This window comes from Scatophagus argus, chromosome 5 (assembly GCF_020382885.2).
Source record: "Scatophagus argus isolate fScaArg1 chromosome 5, fScaArg1.pri, whole genome shotgun sequence".
In the NCBI taxonomy this organism is placed as follows: domain Eukaryota; kingdom Metazoa; phylum Chordata; class Actinopteri; family Scatophagidae; genus Scatophagus; species Scatophagus argus.
The window spans coordinates 9,338,367-9,353,115 of NC_058497.1; the positions used below are offsets into that span (position 1 = coordinate 9,338,367).

At 40.3% G+C, this 14,749-nt stretch overlaps 1 protein-coding gene across 4 annotated transcripts in view; it reads right to left on the bottom strand.

The window, feature by feature from the left end:
• Nucleotides 1–14,749, bottom strand: part of dscamb (Down syndrome cell adhesion molecule b) — a 123,699-nt gene that overhangs the window by 29,164 nt on the left and 79,786 nt on the right. For 3 of the 4 annotated variants that reach the window (XM_046390268.1, XM_046390267.1, XM_046390269.1), the window contains 7 exons: nucleotides 13,721–13,999; nucleotides 12,231–12,506; nucleotides 10,088–10,384; nucleotides 8,860–9,132; nucleotides 6,920–7,198; nucleotides 6,538–6,657; nucleotides 3,472–3,651 (listed from right to left, as the gene is read on the bottom strand). In XM_046390268.1, the coding sequence (XP_046246224.1) occupies nucleotides 3,472–3,651; nucleotides 6,538–6,657; nucleotides 6,920–7,198; nucleotides 8,860–9,132; nucleotides 10,088–10,384; nucleotides 12,231–12,506; nucleotides 13,721–13,999 (1,704 nt within the window). Of the gene's footprint in view, nucleotides 1–3,471; nucleotides 3,652–6,537; nucleotides 6,658–6,919; nucleotides 7,199–8,859; nucleotides 9,133–10,087; nucleotides 10,385–12,230; nucleotides 12,507–13,720; nucleotides 14,000–14,749 lie in introns of those variants that run through there. The other variant, XM_046390270.1, reaches the window with a different exon arrangement.

Consider the following 14,749-nt stretch of genomic DNA (forward strand, 5'->3'; position numbering starts at 1 on the left):
GCTGCATGCAAGCAGAATGAACACAATGCACCATAAACGGATGCACAAATAAGAACAGATATGGATTCAATTGCATGTGCAAAAAGTAAAATACACCTGCAGAATGTATAGTTACAATCATTCTGTATGCTTAAAATGAAAAAAGTGTGACTGTACACAAACATTGAGAAATGGACATGGTGGTGTCAGTGAATATGTGCACAGTAATTGCCTCTCTTTTCCAAACTACTCATGCAAGTAAGTACACTTCTATAGAAAGCATCTTAAGTGTACGAGTACAGTTTGGGGTTTAAAGGGCATGAAATGTGATCTGTTGATGAGTGACAAGCATGTGGCTGAGCCAGCATGTATTGACTGAGTAGCCAATGACAGGAGAGGAAAGACAGCAAAGAGTATTATCATAGGCCCAAAGAGCTTATATATGTTTCCAGTAATGTCAGTTATTCTAGCTGTGAAGATGTCATGTCAATACTAAATGAATCATGAATGACTTAGTGGTTTTAAATGACACTGCAAGAGAAATGTGATTGCGGAGTAAATTGACAAAGTGCAAAAAAGAGAATCACACTCTCCATGTGTTGTGTTTTAAATCATATTCAATGTTGCTGATGGAGGAACAGTCTGGTGATGTCATGAAGGGCTTGCAGGATTTTTTGGTGTCTTTGATTACTGGAGCGAAAATGAACAAACTTGTAGCAGATTCCTCAAAAATGTTGGTTATTTGTGGTTTTTGACAATACTGGCGCAACACTGGAATAATTCTACATTTAGCATCAATTTTAGTCAGATAACTGTGGTTCTAACAGAGATGAAGAACAAGACAAAATTATAAGGTGTTGGCAATACTGACAGCATTGGTTGATTTTTTCATTAATTTTACAGTTGCAATAATTGTGAGGGGACCTGAGGGTTAGAAGAGGAGGCACTGAGCAGGTGTGTCAGAGTAGTTCAATGTTATTTTTATGATTTGGTTTCTTTTTCAGCACAATAATATATACTGTATGAAGTAAGGGATCAGTTAACTGACAAGTAACAAACCATAGTTGTTGATATAAAAAATATTTCTTCACTTGCGGTAAGAAATGAAGGAGTAAAAAGTGACCACTCATAACTAGTTTCCATGACACTACCAGAAATAAGTGTAAATTCATCCAAAGAAAAGGAACACGTCTTTGATATAAATAATAAAAGTAGTAAACCATGTTCACAATTCATGTTAATAAATACTAGTTACAAAAAAGAAACTTGCATTATTTAGTATTAGAGCTGTCAAAATTCCCTTTGATAGAGCCGAGCACAGCATGATATTGAAGCCTTGAGCAACAGCAGAGTGTGTTCGGTGGGTCAACCTTCTCTCAGCCTCTCACACACACTCTCTGTCTCGCTCTGTCCTCTAAGATGGTACTACAAACACTACAAACACCAGTGAATCTGAAACCATGTATGCAGTCTAAGTTTACTTTTCACTCATCCTCAGGTTGCACACGAACAAAGGTATACTGTGTATACATAAACCACTGCTGTCACTAGTATGTCCATGCTCACATGCATCTAGCAGTAGAGGGGGTCTCAGCAGGGTGGAGCAGTGTGGTACATGAGAAAAAAAGAAAAAGAAAAAAATGAAGAAATTACGTCAATCTAACTTAAATGTGTGTAAATTTCATGTGCACACACCAGCAGAGAGCAGGTCATATCATCTGGTTAGACTGGGCTCATTAACTCATGTCTATTGTTACTATTGTTCTCCTCCAATACCACACCATGGACAACACACACCAGCCTAGCTATCTCAGTGCTTTAGTATGAGGATGACTACATACTCTTGACTATTGTCACAGAAAAATGACCCCACAAAAGGATAAAAGACCAAACTCAAAAAGGTCAGAGAGGACAAGAAAATGACAAGATATGAGGAGTAGTTCAGTGCAGGAACATTGCTGATTGGATTACCCATCTATATCATCTCACTCTAACCTGTTTATGGTGAGTCTTCTCTTTGACTCTCTTTGACATATTCATGTTGGAATAATGGAGTTCAGTAGATACAGTACAAGCATATCATAACTAAATGCAGTTGCAACTTCTCTGATGTATTTTTTAGTTAGATGAGCTAAAATACCCTGTATGACACAAGAGCTTGTTTGCTTGCAATTTTATTTAGTTAAAATAAATAATGTCTTTAAAATCAATGTTTAGTGTTTGCAGTTAGATGTTCGACTGAGAGTTGAGTCTGCTATAGCTGCAGTGCTTTCTCTCTGCTTGGTAGAAAACAGAAGAAAAAAAGGTTAGTACAGCCGTAGGTCAACTTACTGCATAGCAACTGGGTGCTACAGTCGGCAAACTGACCTATGAAAACACAGAGCGCGTCTCCGTCTGCTGCTGTAGCACTGACAGCTCCACACAGTGGCAGCTTCCAACCTTGTACACTGTGAGGCTTAATTACAGTGACACATGAATATCCATGACATGCCAGCTGATCTTAATGATAACAAGTACTGATTTCTCCAGAAGGAGAGTTCTACACAAAGTATCGCTTTGGCTTCCCTTTATACAGAGAGATCAGAGATGAGAGTCAGTTACAGCTTCCATTCCATCAGAGCCGCTTAAAATGTAAAGTTTAATGTGTATTCCTTGGTGGTGAGAAGTGAGAAAGAAGAAAAGATATAGGGGAGGAGACAGAGACAGACAGACAGAGAGAGAGAGGGTGGGGTGGGGGGCTGCTCAGCAGCTGGGGGCCTTGTGCTCCCGTTTGATAACATTAGCTCAGGAAAAATAAGCCCCACTCACATATAAGCACCGTGAAAATGAGGAGCCACTCTCAGCAACTGAGGGGAGCTACATGCTAATGCTCACTCAAGGCAGGAGACTTGTAGTTGTGGACATTAACATGCTGACCACTGAAGACAACAGTAAGAACACACATGCATGCACGCAAAACACATACATTCAGCAGGAGAAGCAGGATACACTGTCTGCATACAGATACACACATGTTCATGTAGAAAGATAACTGAAATAACTCTTGGTGCATTAGTGTTTCTGTGACCATGGATACACACTGTTTCCTGCTATCTTCCCTAATTAGGATGTTTTGATGCAACTCTGACTTTAAATTTAACTCATGTCAAGACAGGATCATGACCCCTTTAATTTTTGCTTAGCTTATAAAGTGCTTCTTATATAGCTGAAGCTCTACATGGCTACTTTGGCTACCAGAATCTGTCTAAGACTCAGTTAGTTCATCATTTGAACAGCTCGTCAGTCAAATCTCTTGAATTTCATCTCCCTTCCTTCCATTTTTAACAAAATTAATTTCTTGCCAATGAACTTTAAAAGGAGCTGTCTGAGAAATCCCACAGCTGCAAATCCTTTTTTAAGGACTGCTTGTCACTGCACCATCCCAGACATTAAATATACAATGATTACTGCCCATCAAATGTTATTGATCGCGCATCAAATGCAGGCTCTTACTTTTCACGGTGAGGTACATGGACTTGCTGACATCAGCTCCCACGTCGTTGCTGACCTTACACAGGTAGAAGCCGCTGTCGTCCTCCAGCACGTGTTTGATCAGCAGGGAACCGTTGCTCAGCAGCTGGACACGAGAGCCGCTGTTCAGTGGGATGGGCTGAAACTGGGGGACGCCCGCACCTGGTCGGAAAAGACACCGAAAAGATAGAGAGATATTGATACAGAATATTTGAATGTACACAAATGCCGATATGTTTACTGAGTTTATGTTGTATAACGCGAATTCAGCACTGAACAGTAAGCTGACCGCCATTGTGTCAGTGTGTATGTGTGTGAGTGTGCGCTTGTGCATTCATTTGACCATGTGTCTGTGTTTACAGATTTGATGACAAAGCCTGTCAGATTTAGGGAGGATTGTAAACATGTTTCTTAACACCAGGCCTAAATCCTTAAACCGCCAAACAGATGCTGAGCACAGTGAAGCAGGCCGAGCTGCTGGTGTGATGCAATCACAACAGACATAATGCTCATGTTTAACAAGACAGCAGATTGGCGCAGAGGAACAACAGGCACAACAGAAGGAGAGCAGAGAGGCTTTGCATTTCTGCTGGCCTTCAACACTGGGACAAGACAGTGAGATTCAAACATGTTAACTGTAGATGTAGAAAAGGATTTCTCTGAGTATTTATGTCTGTGTGCCAACTCTCACGATTCATCATGTTTGTTGAGTTATCCAGTATCCAGTAAAAATAGTGTTAACAACTACATACACTAAATGGTACTGATGAGATCCAAGTGAAGGACAGCTTAATCTTAACAGCATAATGTTTCCACAAGTCCTCCCAATTCTCAACAGTCCAGTTCGTCACTGAAGTATTGCTGAAATAATTGGACTTGGCATCTTTGACATTTTCTGACCTGCATTGTAATTAATAGCTATCTTTTTTTTAATGGAAAATGATATGACTCTTGCTCTATTGTCAAACAATACAGTATCTCATTCTGCAGTGGTGGCTATAAATCTGTATGTCACCAACACTGAAGGCTTTAGATGGGGTCTGCTCCTGTGGTAATGAAAGTACTGTATTCCACCTTGCTCATGTAGTATTAAACACATGTGTGAACTGAGCCAGACGTAGCATTAGCTCGTGTTAAAGTTAGCGTGTAGAGATTAGGCAATTTATTGAGCTGTGGGTTTTTGCTTTTTAATTAAAATGCAGTCAAGTGGCTGTGGATAGCAAGGGGTCAAGTGACTTTGCTCCTGCTCCCCTGGCTCTGAGAGAGACACAGAGAGAGAGAGGGGGGGGGGGGGGGGGGGGTGTTCTCCCTTGAATTATGGATTTTGCATATCCAAATGGTGCTAGTCGTTATGCTAATGGAAGTTGACCTTTACTTACTGTTCCATATCTCCCAGAGACACTCATCTGGCACTTAGCTACTTCTGTTGCAGTTAATGCATGCCAGACGGCCATTCTATGGACAAACGGCACTCTGGATTACAACAAATTTAGACGATAGCTTCCCAAGCCACCTAACCTGGATATTGTTGTTTGAGGGAAGTGATTTTCATTGCCTGTTTGGTCTGACTGCTATCCTGTGCAAAAACATATATCTCTTTATGTCAGGAAAAAAGTGGAAGGCCCCTAAAACCCACAAAACCGAGTTGAAGCCTGGTCAACTTCCCTCTAGATAGGTAAAGCTTGTTTTTAACACTACAGCTGAGTACACACACATACACACACACGCGCACACACACACACACACACACACACACACACACACACACACACACACACACTGCTCAGTCTGATCTCTCCACTCTGATCAGGGCTGATCAGACAGTACTAATCAGGCATGAGGCCTGCTTGTCTCACGTCAACTCACATATGCACACCCGCACACACAAATCCAATCAAAGGGTGAAAAACATCAGATTCTTTCATTCCTTTGATCATGGGGCATAGTGTGCATGCACACACACACATACACACCACTCCTCATTGGTTATTGTCTTTCTGTTGGAGAAGCTTTCATCCCTGGTTATATGGATGATGGAGCGAACACCTGGGGCCCCTCTTCATCTCCCTTACTCAAGTGGTTGAACTCACCTGCTGCCTCCATGCCTGTCTGTCTGTCTGCTTGTCTGTTAATGTTCTGTCCCTGCCTCTTTGTATCTGTCTGTCTTTGTCTGTCTGTCTCTCTCTCATGTTTCTCTAATGATGCAGGTGGAAAACCTGCAAGGTCCCAGGCTATGTTTACAGTGTAGATGTGTGTGTGTATTTGTGCACATTCACACCTATGCACTGGCTGTGTATGAAGCAAATGGAAACTCACGCCATATGAGCTGTGGACAGCTTCCTGAGATCAAGTCCAGCTAGCCACATAAAAAAACTATACTGTAGTTGAGCATCACGCTACATGATAACTCACTCCTGTTTTCTTGATATTTTGTATTAGAGTAGTAAAACAAAAAATAGCATTTTTACATTTCCCTTTCACATGTACAGTAAGCATATATGGAGAGAACTGCTGACTGAAATATGCAGAGGGCTCTGAAAATGACAGGCTGCAGACTTCAATCACTGCTGTTCAAAATAGCTGAGAAACATAAATGAGATAAAACAATCATAATGATGTAAACATAAATCTATATTAATATCTGTTTCTGTTCTGAATATATGCATTGTTACTGTGATTTGAGCAGCAGCTATTTAGTAATATAAAACTGACCTCATGGGATGGACAGTGGAGATAAGAAAGATTCATTGGACAGCTCAAGACACTGATGTGTCTGAAGTTTGCCTTGTGAGGGTTAAACACTGATTTAATTACATCCATTAATTCATTTATCCATCTCATATTATTATGTACCAAACCTGATGTATCAGATCTTTCAGAAAAGTCTGTGATACTCAATCATAATGAATGTTGATATGAACACAGTGGCAGAGCAACCTGGCAACTCAGGAGACTAAAGTCTGCTTTGTTATGAGTTTGAATTCAGAAGTGTGATTTGTTTTTCATGTAGCTAGGAGGTTCACATGCAGTGGGTAATGTGTGCTGTACCTTTGGAGTGCTCCCATACAATGGTGGGTGGTGGGTAGCCTTCAGCTGAGCAGTTCAGCGTTACAGTTTTCCCATAGATCCCATCTTGATCCTCAGGCTGAACCACAAACTGGGGCGGAACTGCATATACACATAAACACAAGTAACAGCTGACATTGATAAATGACATTTTTTTTCAGGCCTTTATTATACGGTAGCCTGCGTATGCAGGTTTTCATACCAGTTTACCTTCTGCCAGGCAGGAGGAACTAATAAGTGAAGTTTAGTACTGCAGGGATTGCTTTAAATGAAATCCTGCACACATGCTACAGATTATAGTAGTCCACTAGGTGCCATTAGATATATAATCTTTTGTTCTCTCTGTTCCTTTGTGTTTTCTCACCTCTCACAATAAGCTGACTCTGGTGCTCCACAGCAGCAGCCTCGTTGCGGGCAATGCAGGTGTAGTTGCCATTGTGGTCAGGTGTCAAGTTGGAGATGCGCAGTGAGCTGGTGAAGTCAATGTTGTCCACCGTCACACCCAAGCTGGCGGGGATTGGTCGTCCATCTTTTTGCCAGGTGATGTCTAGTGGTCGGTCACCTGACATGACCACGCAAGGGATGAAGACACGTTGGCCGATGGTGAAACGCTGGAACTCGAAGGGCTGAATGTATGGAGGGACTGCAGGAGGGGAGGGGGTAGGGGGTGGGGAGAGAAAGACACAAATATCAAATATGATTTCAGCTGTTAGTTTCAAAGAACATTTTAACTTGCTGGATTCTGTGGCAGGTACTGTGTCCTTTTCTTCCAACTATCCTGCTTTAAAGAGGTCACTGAAGGAATATAAAAGGCCTGGCTAGAAAAGCATTCAGCAGTAATTACCTGTCATTCTCAGACTAGAACATTTTGTCTTTTCTGCACAAAAAGCTACGAGAGCACACAGAAACAGAACAAAAAATAGAACCTTGAGATGAGCGTATTCATATTGATGGAAAAAGAAGGCTAAGTGAAGCAGAACTTTTTGTTTGTCTATCAATATCTATTGATCTACTGACCTACATAACTACCTATCTTCCTGCCTGACTAACATCCTGATTACAAGATCAGCTTGTATCCAGAAAAAAAAAAAAACAAGTGTTCAAAGTCAACTTGGCTGCTTAATATAATGACACAGTTATACAATAAGATCTATTCAAATTGCCTGTGTTTCTATTCTCTGGGAAATCTCCAGCCATAACACAAGTCATCTGTGTTTGAGTGTCCAGTGAGTTCAAATAATACTGAAATAAGCAGCACTTTAGCACCTTATTTAATTCACACCAAAGTGGAGATAATGGACTCCAGGGATCCCCAAAGACACTTCCCCATTTTAAGCATGAGCAGAGTAAATTAACAAATGCACTCGCTCACTACAGCACCACTGGGAAGTGTTGCTTTATATCATCACTATCTCCTCAGCCCTCACCCTCTCTCCCCCTCCGTTTCCTTTGCTCCAATGGCAAGTGTAACATAGTGACAACAACCGCGCATATTGTACAGAAGGAAGGAAATGGGGCATAATGGGGAAGCTCTTTTTAGTATTATCTGCTACAGCTGTAAAATCTCAGTGGAGATCAATCACTTAGAAACCCTGATGTGCTGAGCAATATCAGGTAGATTTAATCAGACGTTAGGTGAGATCTAGGCTATAGGATATAGCTGCCTGCCTTTCTGTGTGAGTGGGTCTTTTTATTTTTCAGTCAATTTTTAGAGGCACATGTGGCCCCAGAACGTGCCTCAAATTTTCCATTTACATTATCTATAAAATGAAGCTTTATTATGACACAAAACATGGGACTTTGATATGAAACTATTCATAAACAAGTTCTAAATAAGTCAAAAGTCAATAAAAGGGAGGATAAGTGGGTGGTACTGATTTTGTAATTCAGTTCTTGGGTTGCCAAAAACAGGCGGTAAGGTCCTGCTTGACCACCACAGCACCACAATTTGTGGTGACTTATTTGATTCATGAAGTATAATAAATCAGCTTTATACTGAATAATTCAATTTGATACACAGAATCTGTATATCTGTCTTCAACCTGTGAAAACTAAAACTTTACTTGTGCAGAGTGAAGGCGACTGTTAATTTTTGAGAAAAAATTGAACTTTTGAGTAACAGCTTTTACACATTCATCTTTTGCAGTATATTACCTAGGGAACATATTCAAAAAAAATGTTTTGCAGAGCTGCATAGTATGTTTCCTGCAAGCTTTCAAATTATTATTGCTCAAAATGCAATGTAATGAAAAAAAAAAACACGCATATTTAGCTTAACCAAATGTTATTTATACAACTACATACCTCTGACACGAACATGGACACTCTGCGAGTCCATCTTGTTGGGTTGGACCATCACCTTGCAGTTATACTCGCCGGCATCCACCTGCTGCACGTTCGTCAGCTTCAGCGTGCCATTGTTCTCAAATGCTCGCTGTCGATGGTTGAATGGTAGCAGTGCAGAGTTTTTGTACCATTTTATGGAGTAGTAAGGGTAGCCAATCACACGGCAGTGAACAAAAGCATCCCGTCCAGCAATTGCTGTGATGTTTTTCATTGGACGAATGCTGGCGCGGCCTAAAAAGGGACAGAGAATGAGAAAGAACCCTCTATAAAGGCATTCAATGGACAGTGTTTTTGGTGTTTTTGTAAATTGTTTTTGTAAATAACATCTTTCAAACTTTCAAAATATATCTACTAGACAAGGTTAAATGTTAGTAACTCAGCTCTACATATGGTTGCTTAATTCATAGGAAATACTTAGGGAGGAACTTTTGTTTAATGATATTCTTGATTGTTTGACCACGTTAATGCAGGTTTAACTTTCATTGGGAGGCAGTGAAATGACATACAGATTAAATTGCACTAATCATCTAAAGGAAAACATTTAACTAGGCCATTACTACTGATACATATAACTCTACTCTTGCTGCTCACCCACATAATAGTAATACATTCAGTGTCTCCTAAAATGGCAACAGAATAATCGCTTTAACATCTCATCGTGAAGAGTTGAATTGGCTGCTTGAGTAAATACACGCAGACACAGACACACATGAACTCTCTCCCTGTCACACACACACACACACACATACACAAGCAAACCACAGATAAATTTATTCATGCAAACAGAAGAAATATATATTTTCTTCTGGCTATTTACAAACCAGCCCATTTTGGAACCCAATATCCAGATACGCTTATGTGCGGCAAACCAGGATAATTCATTTGACCTAAAAATACAGGCATGTAGGAAAAACACAGTAATAATTTGGAGAGAAAAAGACGAGGCTGCAATATTTAAAAATTATACAAGGATCAGAGAAAAAAAGGAAATAATACATAAAGAACACAAAAAAATCTATCAGTGTAGAAATGCTGGAACTAAAAAGAAAGAAGACCCAAACAACATCCAGCGCTCACACACTATAAATGCCAGACAGCCAGCTTCACAGAGAGACAGAGACAGACATACAGAAAGACGGACAGTTATGTGTATTGTTGTTCTTGGAGGAGCTGATTTGACAAGCACCTCTTACGTTTATTCGAGCCTGGTGGTACACTACCCCGGCCGAGTTGCTGCACGTGCACCGGTACACCCCGCCGTCCTGCACCTGGGTGTGCGTGACATTGAGCTGGCTGACCACATGGCCCTCGTGGGTCTCGTAGTGGCCCAGGTGGTGGTGGCTGTCTTTGATGACGGGGTCATCGTCCAGCGACCAGGTGCACCTGGGAGGGGGCGTGCCCTTGACATTACAGACGAGGAAGACGGGCTCGTTTGGGTTCACCACCTTCTCGCTGAAGGAGGACAAGATCTTTGGAGTACCATCTGGGAAGGGGACAAGGTAAAACAGGGTGGGGAAAAGAAAGCAAAAATGAATATAAGAGACGTTAATTAGCATAACAACGGTTTAGAAAAGCATTGCATTACAGAAAGTTGGTTAGCCAGGTATAGCTGCATAGCTCTATCACACTTACCCTGCTGTACACCAGACTAACCATCAATCAACCAGGGCCTTGTCGCCGACTACCTACAAGATGCTTATGTAGTGAATGGCAGACCTATCGGAACTGAGACTGACTTTGTTATTAAGATGACTGTGAAGTCTCTTTAGTTCTTTTAAGTTTGGCAGTTCTGAATGTGTGAACAGACTGACTAATTGTTGTTTGAGTAGGAGAAGATAAGAGAGAAAAGCTGGACCTAAAACAATTGCCAGGCAACAATAAGGCATGGTGTGATCTCCACAAGATGACTGCTGAGGATTTCCCATCTATTATTAGAGCTCATCCAGACACCTATTTCACAGTACAAACTCAGTGGATTGCTTTATTTTGACCTGACATCCTGCTTGACTTGAATTGTTAGAGGAGTTACATTTACATTCATAAATTTGGGGGACATTTTATTTAAAATGAGCTCTAAATCCAAATGGGTGCATTTCTGATAGGACAGCCAAACATATTCCTAAAGCAGTTTCATGTTTTTTATTAATCTTGTTAAGGATTGTGTCTTGTTCCTCCTATGTTTTGTAGATACTGCATCCTGTTGTAGTAACTGTATAACAGATGCAAAGTACAGTGGCTATAAAAAGTACTCACTCCCTTGAAAGTTTTCCCCTTTTATTGCTTTTTTTTTTTTTAAATAGAATCATAGTCAATATAATTTGGCTTGTTTTGATAAAAATATACAAAAAATCTTTAATGTCAAAGTGAAAACAGATTTTTACAAACGTCAATATTTATGTAAAATAAGTGATTTCATAAATATTCTTGCCTTTCATGTGAAAATTTAGTAGATGCACCTTTGGCCAAAATCACAGCACTGAGTGTGTGTGGATAGGTGTCAATCAAGCTCGCACATCTGAACACTGCAATTTTACTCAATTTTTCTTTGCAAAACTGCTCAAGCTCTCTCAGGTTGAGCTGTTTTCCAGAGACTTTTCAAGGCTGTGACAGCTTAAAAAAAATGTGCTTATAACAGCAAGGTCAGAGGTCAGATCACAAGGGTTTCTTATTTTTTGATCAGTTAAAAGCCTTCCTGTTCCTATTCGCCAACAGTTTTTGGACACCAGGGCATGCAAGTGTTTGACATAAATAGTGTAGTTTGCTGCCATGAGTAAATCTTTGTCATAAAAGCCCTCTTTTGGGAGACAATAATAATGAAGCAAAAGGAAGACCATGACTTTTTTTTGGCGACTTCAGCATCCTGTTGTCTTTATTATGAACAATGATCCAGACAGTGGTTGGCTTTTGAAATGTCTGTGTCTGCCTGCTGCTGCTTTCTGATAATCTAGATCTATTCCACATGATTATAGATTATCAATATCTTCTTTTTACAGCTCACTGGTCGCAGGAGACAGTTGCCTGAGCAAGGCTGCTAAGGTAAGCTATTGGATTCAAGGGGGTGTGTTTGTGTGTGTGTGTGTGTGTGTGTGTGTGCATGCGTGTGTGTATGTTGTATGTGTTTGTGAAGTCTGGAATGATCATACTAATGGTGGCCTATAGAAGAGAGTCACAGCAGGATGCCATTAACACATAATCCCTGTATTGATCGCCAAGGCCTGAATCTGTTTCTGGTCACTCACTGATTATGCATGAGACAGCTGCCACATTGTGGCTTCTGGTCAGCATTTGCGTATGTGCTCCACCCAACACATCACATGCACACACTTTACCTTCGAGGATGACTTGCACAAAGTCCTGTGCCGACATCTTGCCCTTCCTCGCGAAGCACTGGTAGGCTCCGCCGTCACTCTTGGACATTCCCTCCATGATCAGGTTCTCTCGGTTGAGGCCAGTGAAACGAACATTGTTTCCGGGGTAGATGATTTCTCCATTCCGGTACCATGACAGCTCATACTCATCTGAGCCGCTTACACTACAAGACAGAGACACCTTGCTACCCACACTGCCTTTCACCTTCCGAGGGCTGACCACTGCCTTCAAGGGCTCTGAGCACAAAGAAATAAGAGAAGAAGCATTCAAAGTTTTTTTGTATTAATGACAGTAATACTGATAGGAGGACAGATTCATTTTCATATGTTCTATCAACTTTGTCTATAAACTACAATCAGTTATACTATTAAAGTCGAATCAAATTGATTCAGAGTAAATGGCAATTAAAGTGCATTAATCACTGTAGTAATTCTAAAAATATTAGTGTCAAAATTCAACATTTACTATCTTGCATAAAACAAGCAATTTAAAGAAGTCACCTTGTACTCTGGGACATTGGATTTTTCACTGTCTCCCACAAACATGAGCGAACTACAAATTGTACATTTTTCAAATATGTTATCTGGTTGAGTTCCTGCTTTGAATGCAAATGTGTCACTCAACTTGTCATTAAAGTTTTTCTAAATGCATATGTTGGCTAATGTTATTTCTGTATGTAGTAGCAAATGTAAACACTGTGGCTGCCAACTTCTCTAAGTCATCAAGCTGCTTGATAATCTTTGTTTTTTTTGGCAAAAGTTGTTCCTTTATTGAGTTGTTATGTTGTGTCCACTTTTGCTATATAAAATCATGTTTGCCACACCTTCACCATCACAAATGCAAGTAACTGTTTCAAGAGCATTTCATACTGTAAATATGGACTGTATTTACATACAGTATAAACAACCAAGTCATGAGTGTGTATTGCACTCATTGGTTCCTTAGGTCTTCCATCTTTAATCTGATCCATTTTCTGTCCACTCATATTACCATGATTTATAATAAGGCTGCAACAGCTATTATTTAAATTACAATGATTAATCATTTAGTCTAAAGTGTCAGATAGTAATAGTGATAGTGATAGATAATAGTGATAAATGCCTATCACAAGTTCCCAGAACCCAAGGTGGCATTTTCAAATTGTAGGTTTTGTCCACCCACCAACAGTCTATAACCCTGTATTTTCAATTTTAAATTATATAAAGAGAGAGAAGAAGCAAATCATCACATTTGAAAATTTGAGAAGCAGAAAATCAGCAAATGATATATGATTTGAACAATTAACTGATAATCAAATCTCTTCTTAATTAGTTTTGTTGATAAGACCATTAATGAACTGACTAATGATTTGAGGGCTAATTTACATATAAATATATATATAGCTACAGTTGGCTACAGCAATATACAATTGATATAGAGGCTGCAGTGCTCCTTCTAATAAAAGACTTACGTTTGACATACAGGCGCCCCATGACCTCAGCGTTGCCATAACTGTTCCACACTTCACAAACGTACGTCCCAGAGTCACTGGGCTGTGCGCTCTCTATGAGCAACCCTGTGATGGTCTGGCGGAAGCGGCTGTCAGGCTCCAAAGGGCTGTTGTCCTTCAGCCAGCGATATTTGGGCATTGGGTAGCCTGAGGCCTTACACGGCAACTCCACCCGATGATTAATCATCACCTCTCGGTGGTCAAAGCCATCCAAGATGCCTGGCTCAGCATTGGTGGGGTCTAGAAGGAGCAGAGAATTTAATGTTAATTAGTGGTGAGCGATGCCAGGTGCTTGACAGTATAATCCAATATTGATTCTTGGGGTCAAGATTCAGTTCTGTGTACTGTATATTTTGTTATGTAAAGGAGATGAGAAAGGGAAAAGAATTCTGGAGAGATTATACTGTCCTCCACAATCTATCTATCCATCTACATGCTCATTGCAAAACATGTTACTGTGACTGCAATACACAGCAGGACTAGCCCTACAGTACAGTCTGCGCTGCCATGTTTTTTGTCTTGTATTTCTTTATGGTAGAAATTATTTTTTGCTGTCTGCAGTTTTAAAATGCCAAATCCAAGTTAAAACTTTAACTATGTTGATCTATGGTATTCTAAACACTATCCAGTATTCAATACATCTACATGTATTTTTGTCCTGTTGTCCTTTTTTTACATCTGTGCCAGTATATAAGCTCTGTTGACCACTGACTGTATATAAAAATGGACAAAGTGAAGCCAAAACATCTTGATCGCCCCCCGGTGGCTGGGAAGTCACTACAAGTCTTTTAAATAGTTGTTTAGTAGGTTCAGTTACATGTATGGGCTGTATCTCAATCCTTCGGCTCCACTGACTGATCTCCACTGGCTTGGGCTCTAAATGACATCATCAGCTCAAGATAGCTGCACTCGTATCTGGGATATTTTGGCATCACTTCTGTACAGTGGGAGGAAGTGAAGATGCATTCTCCTTGTACTGTATGTCTTGTA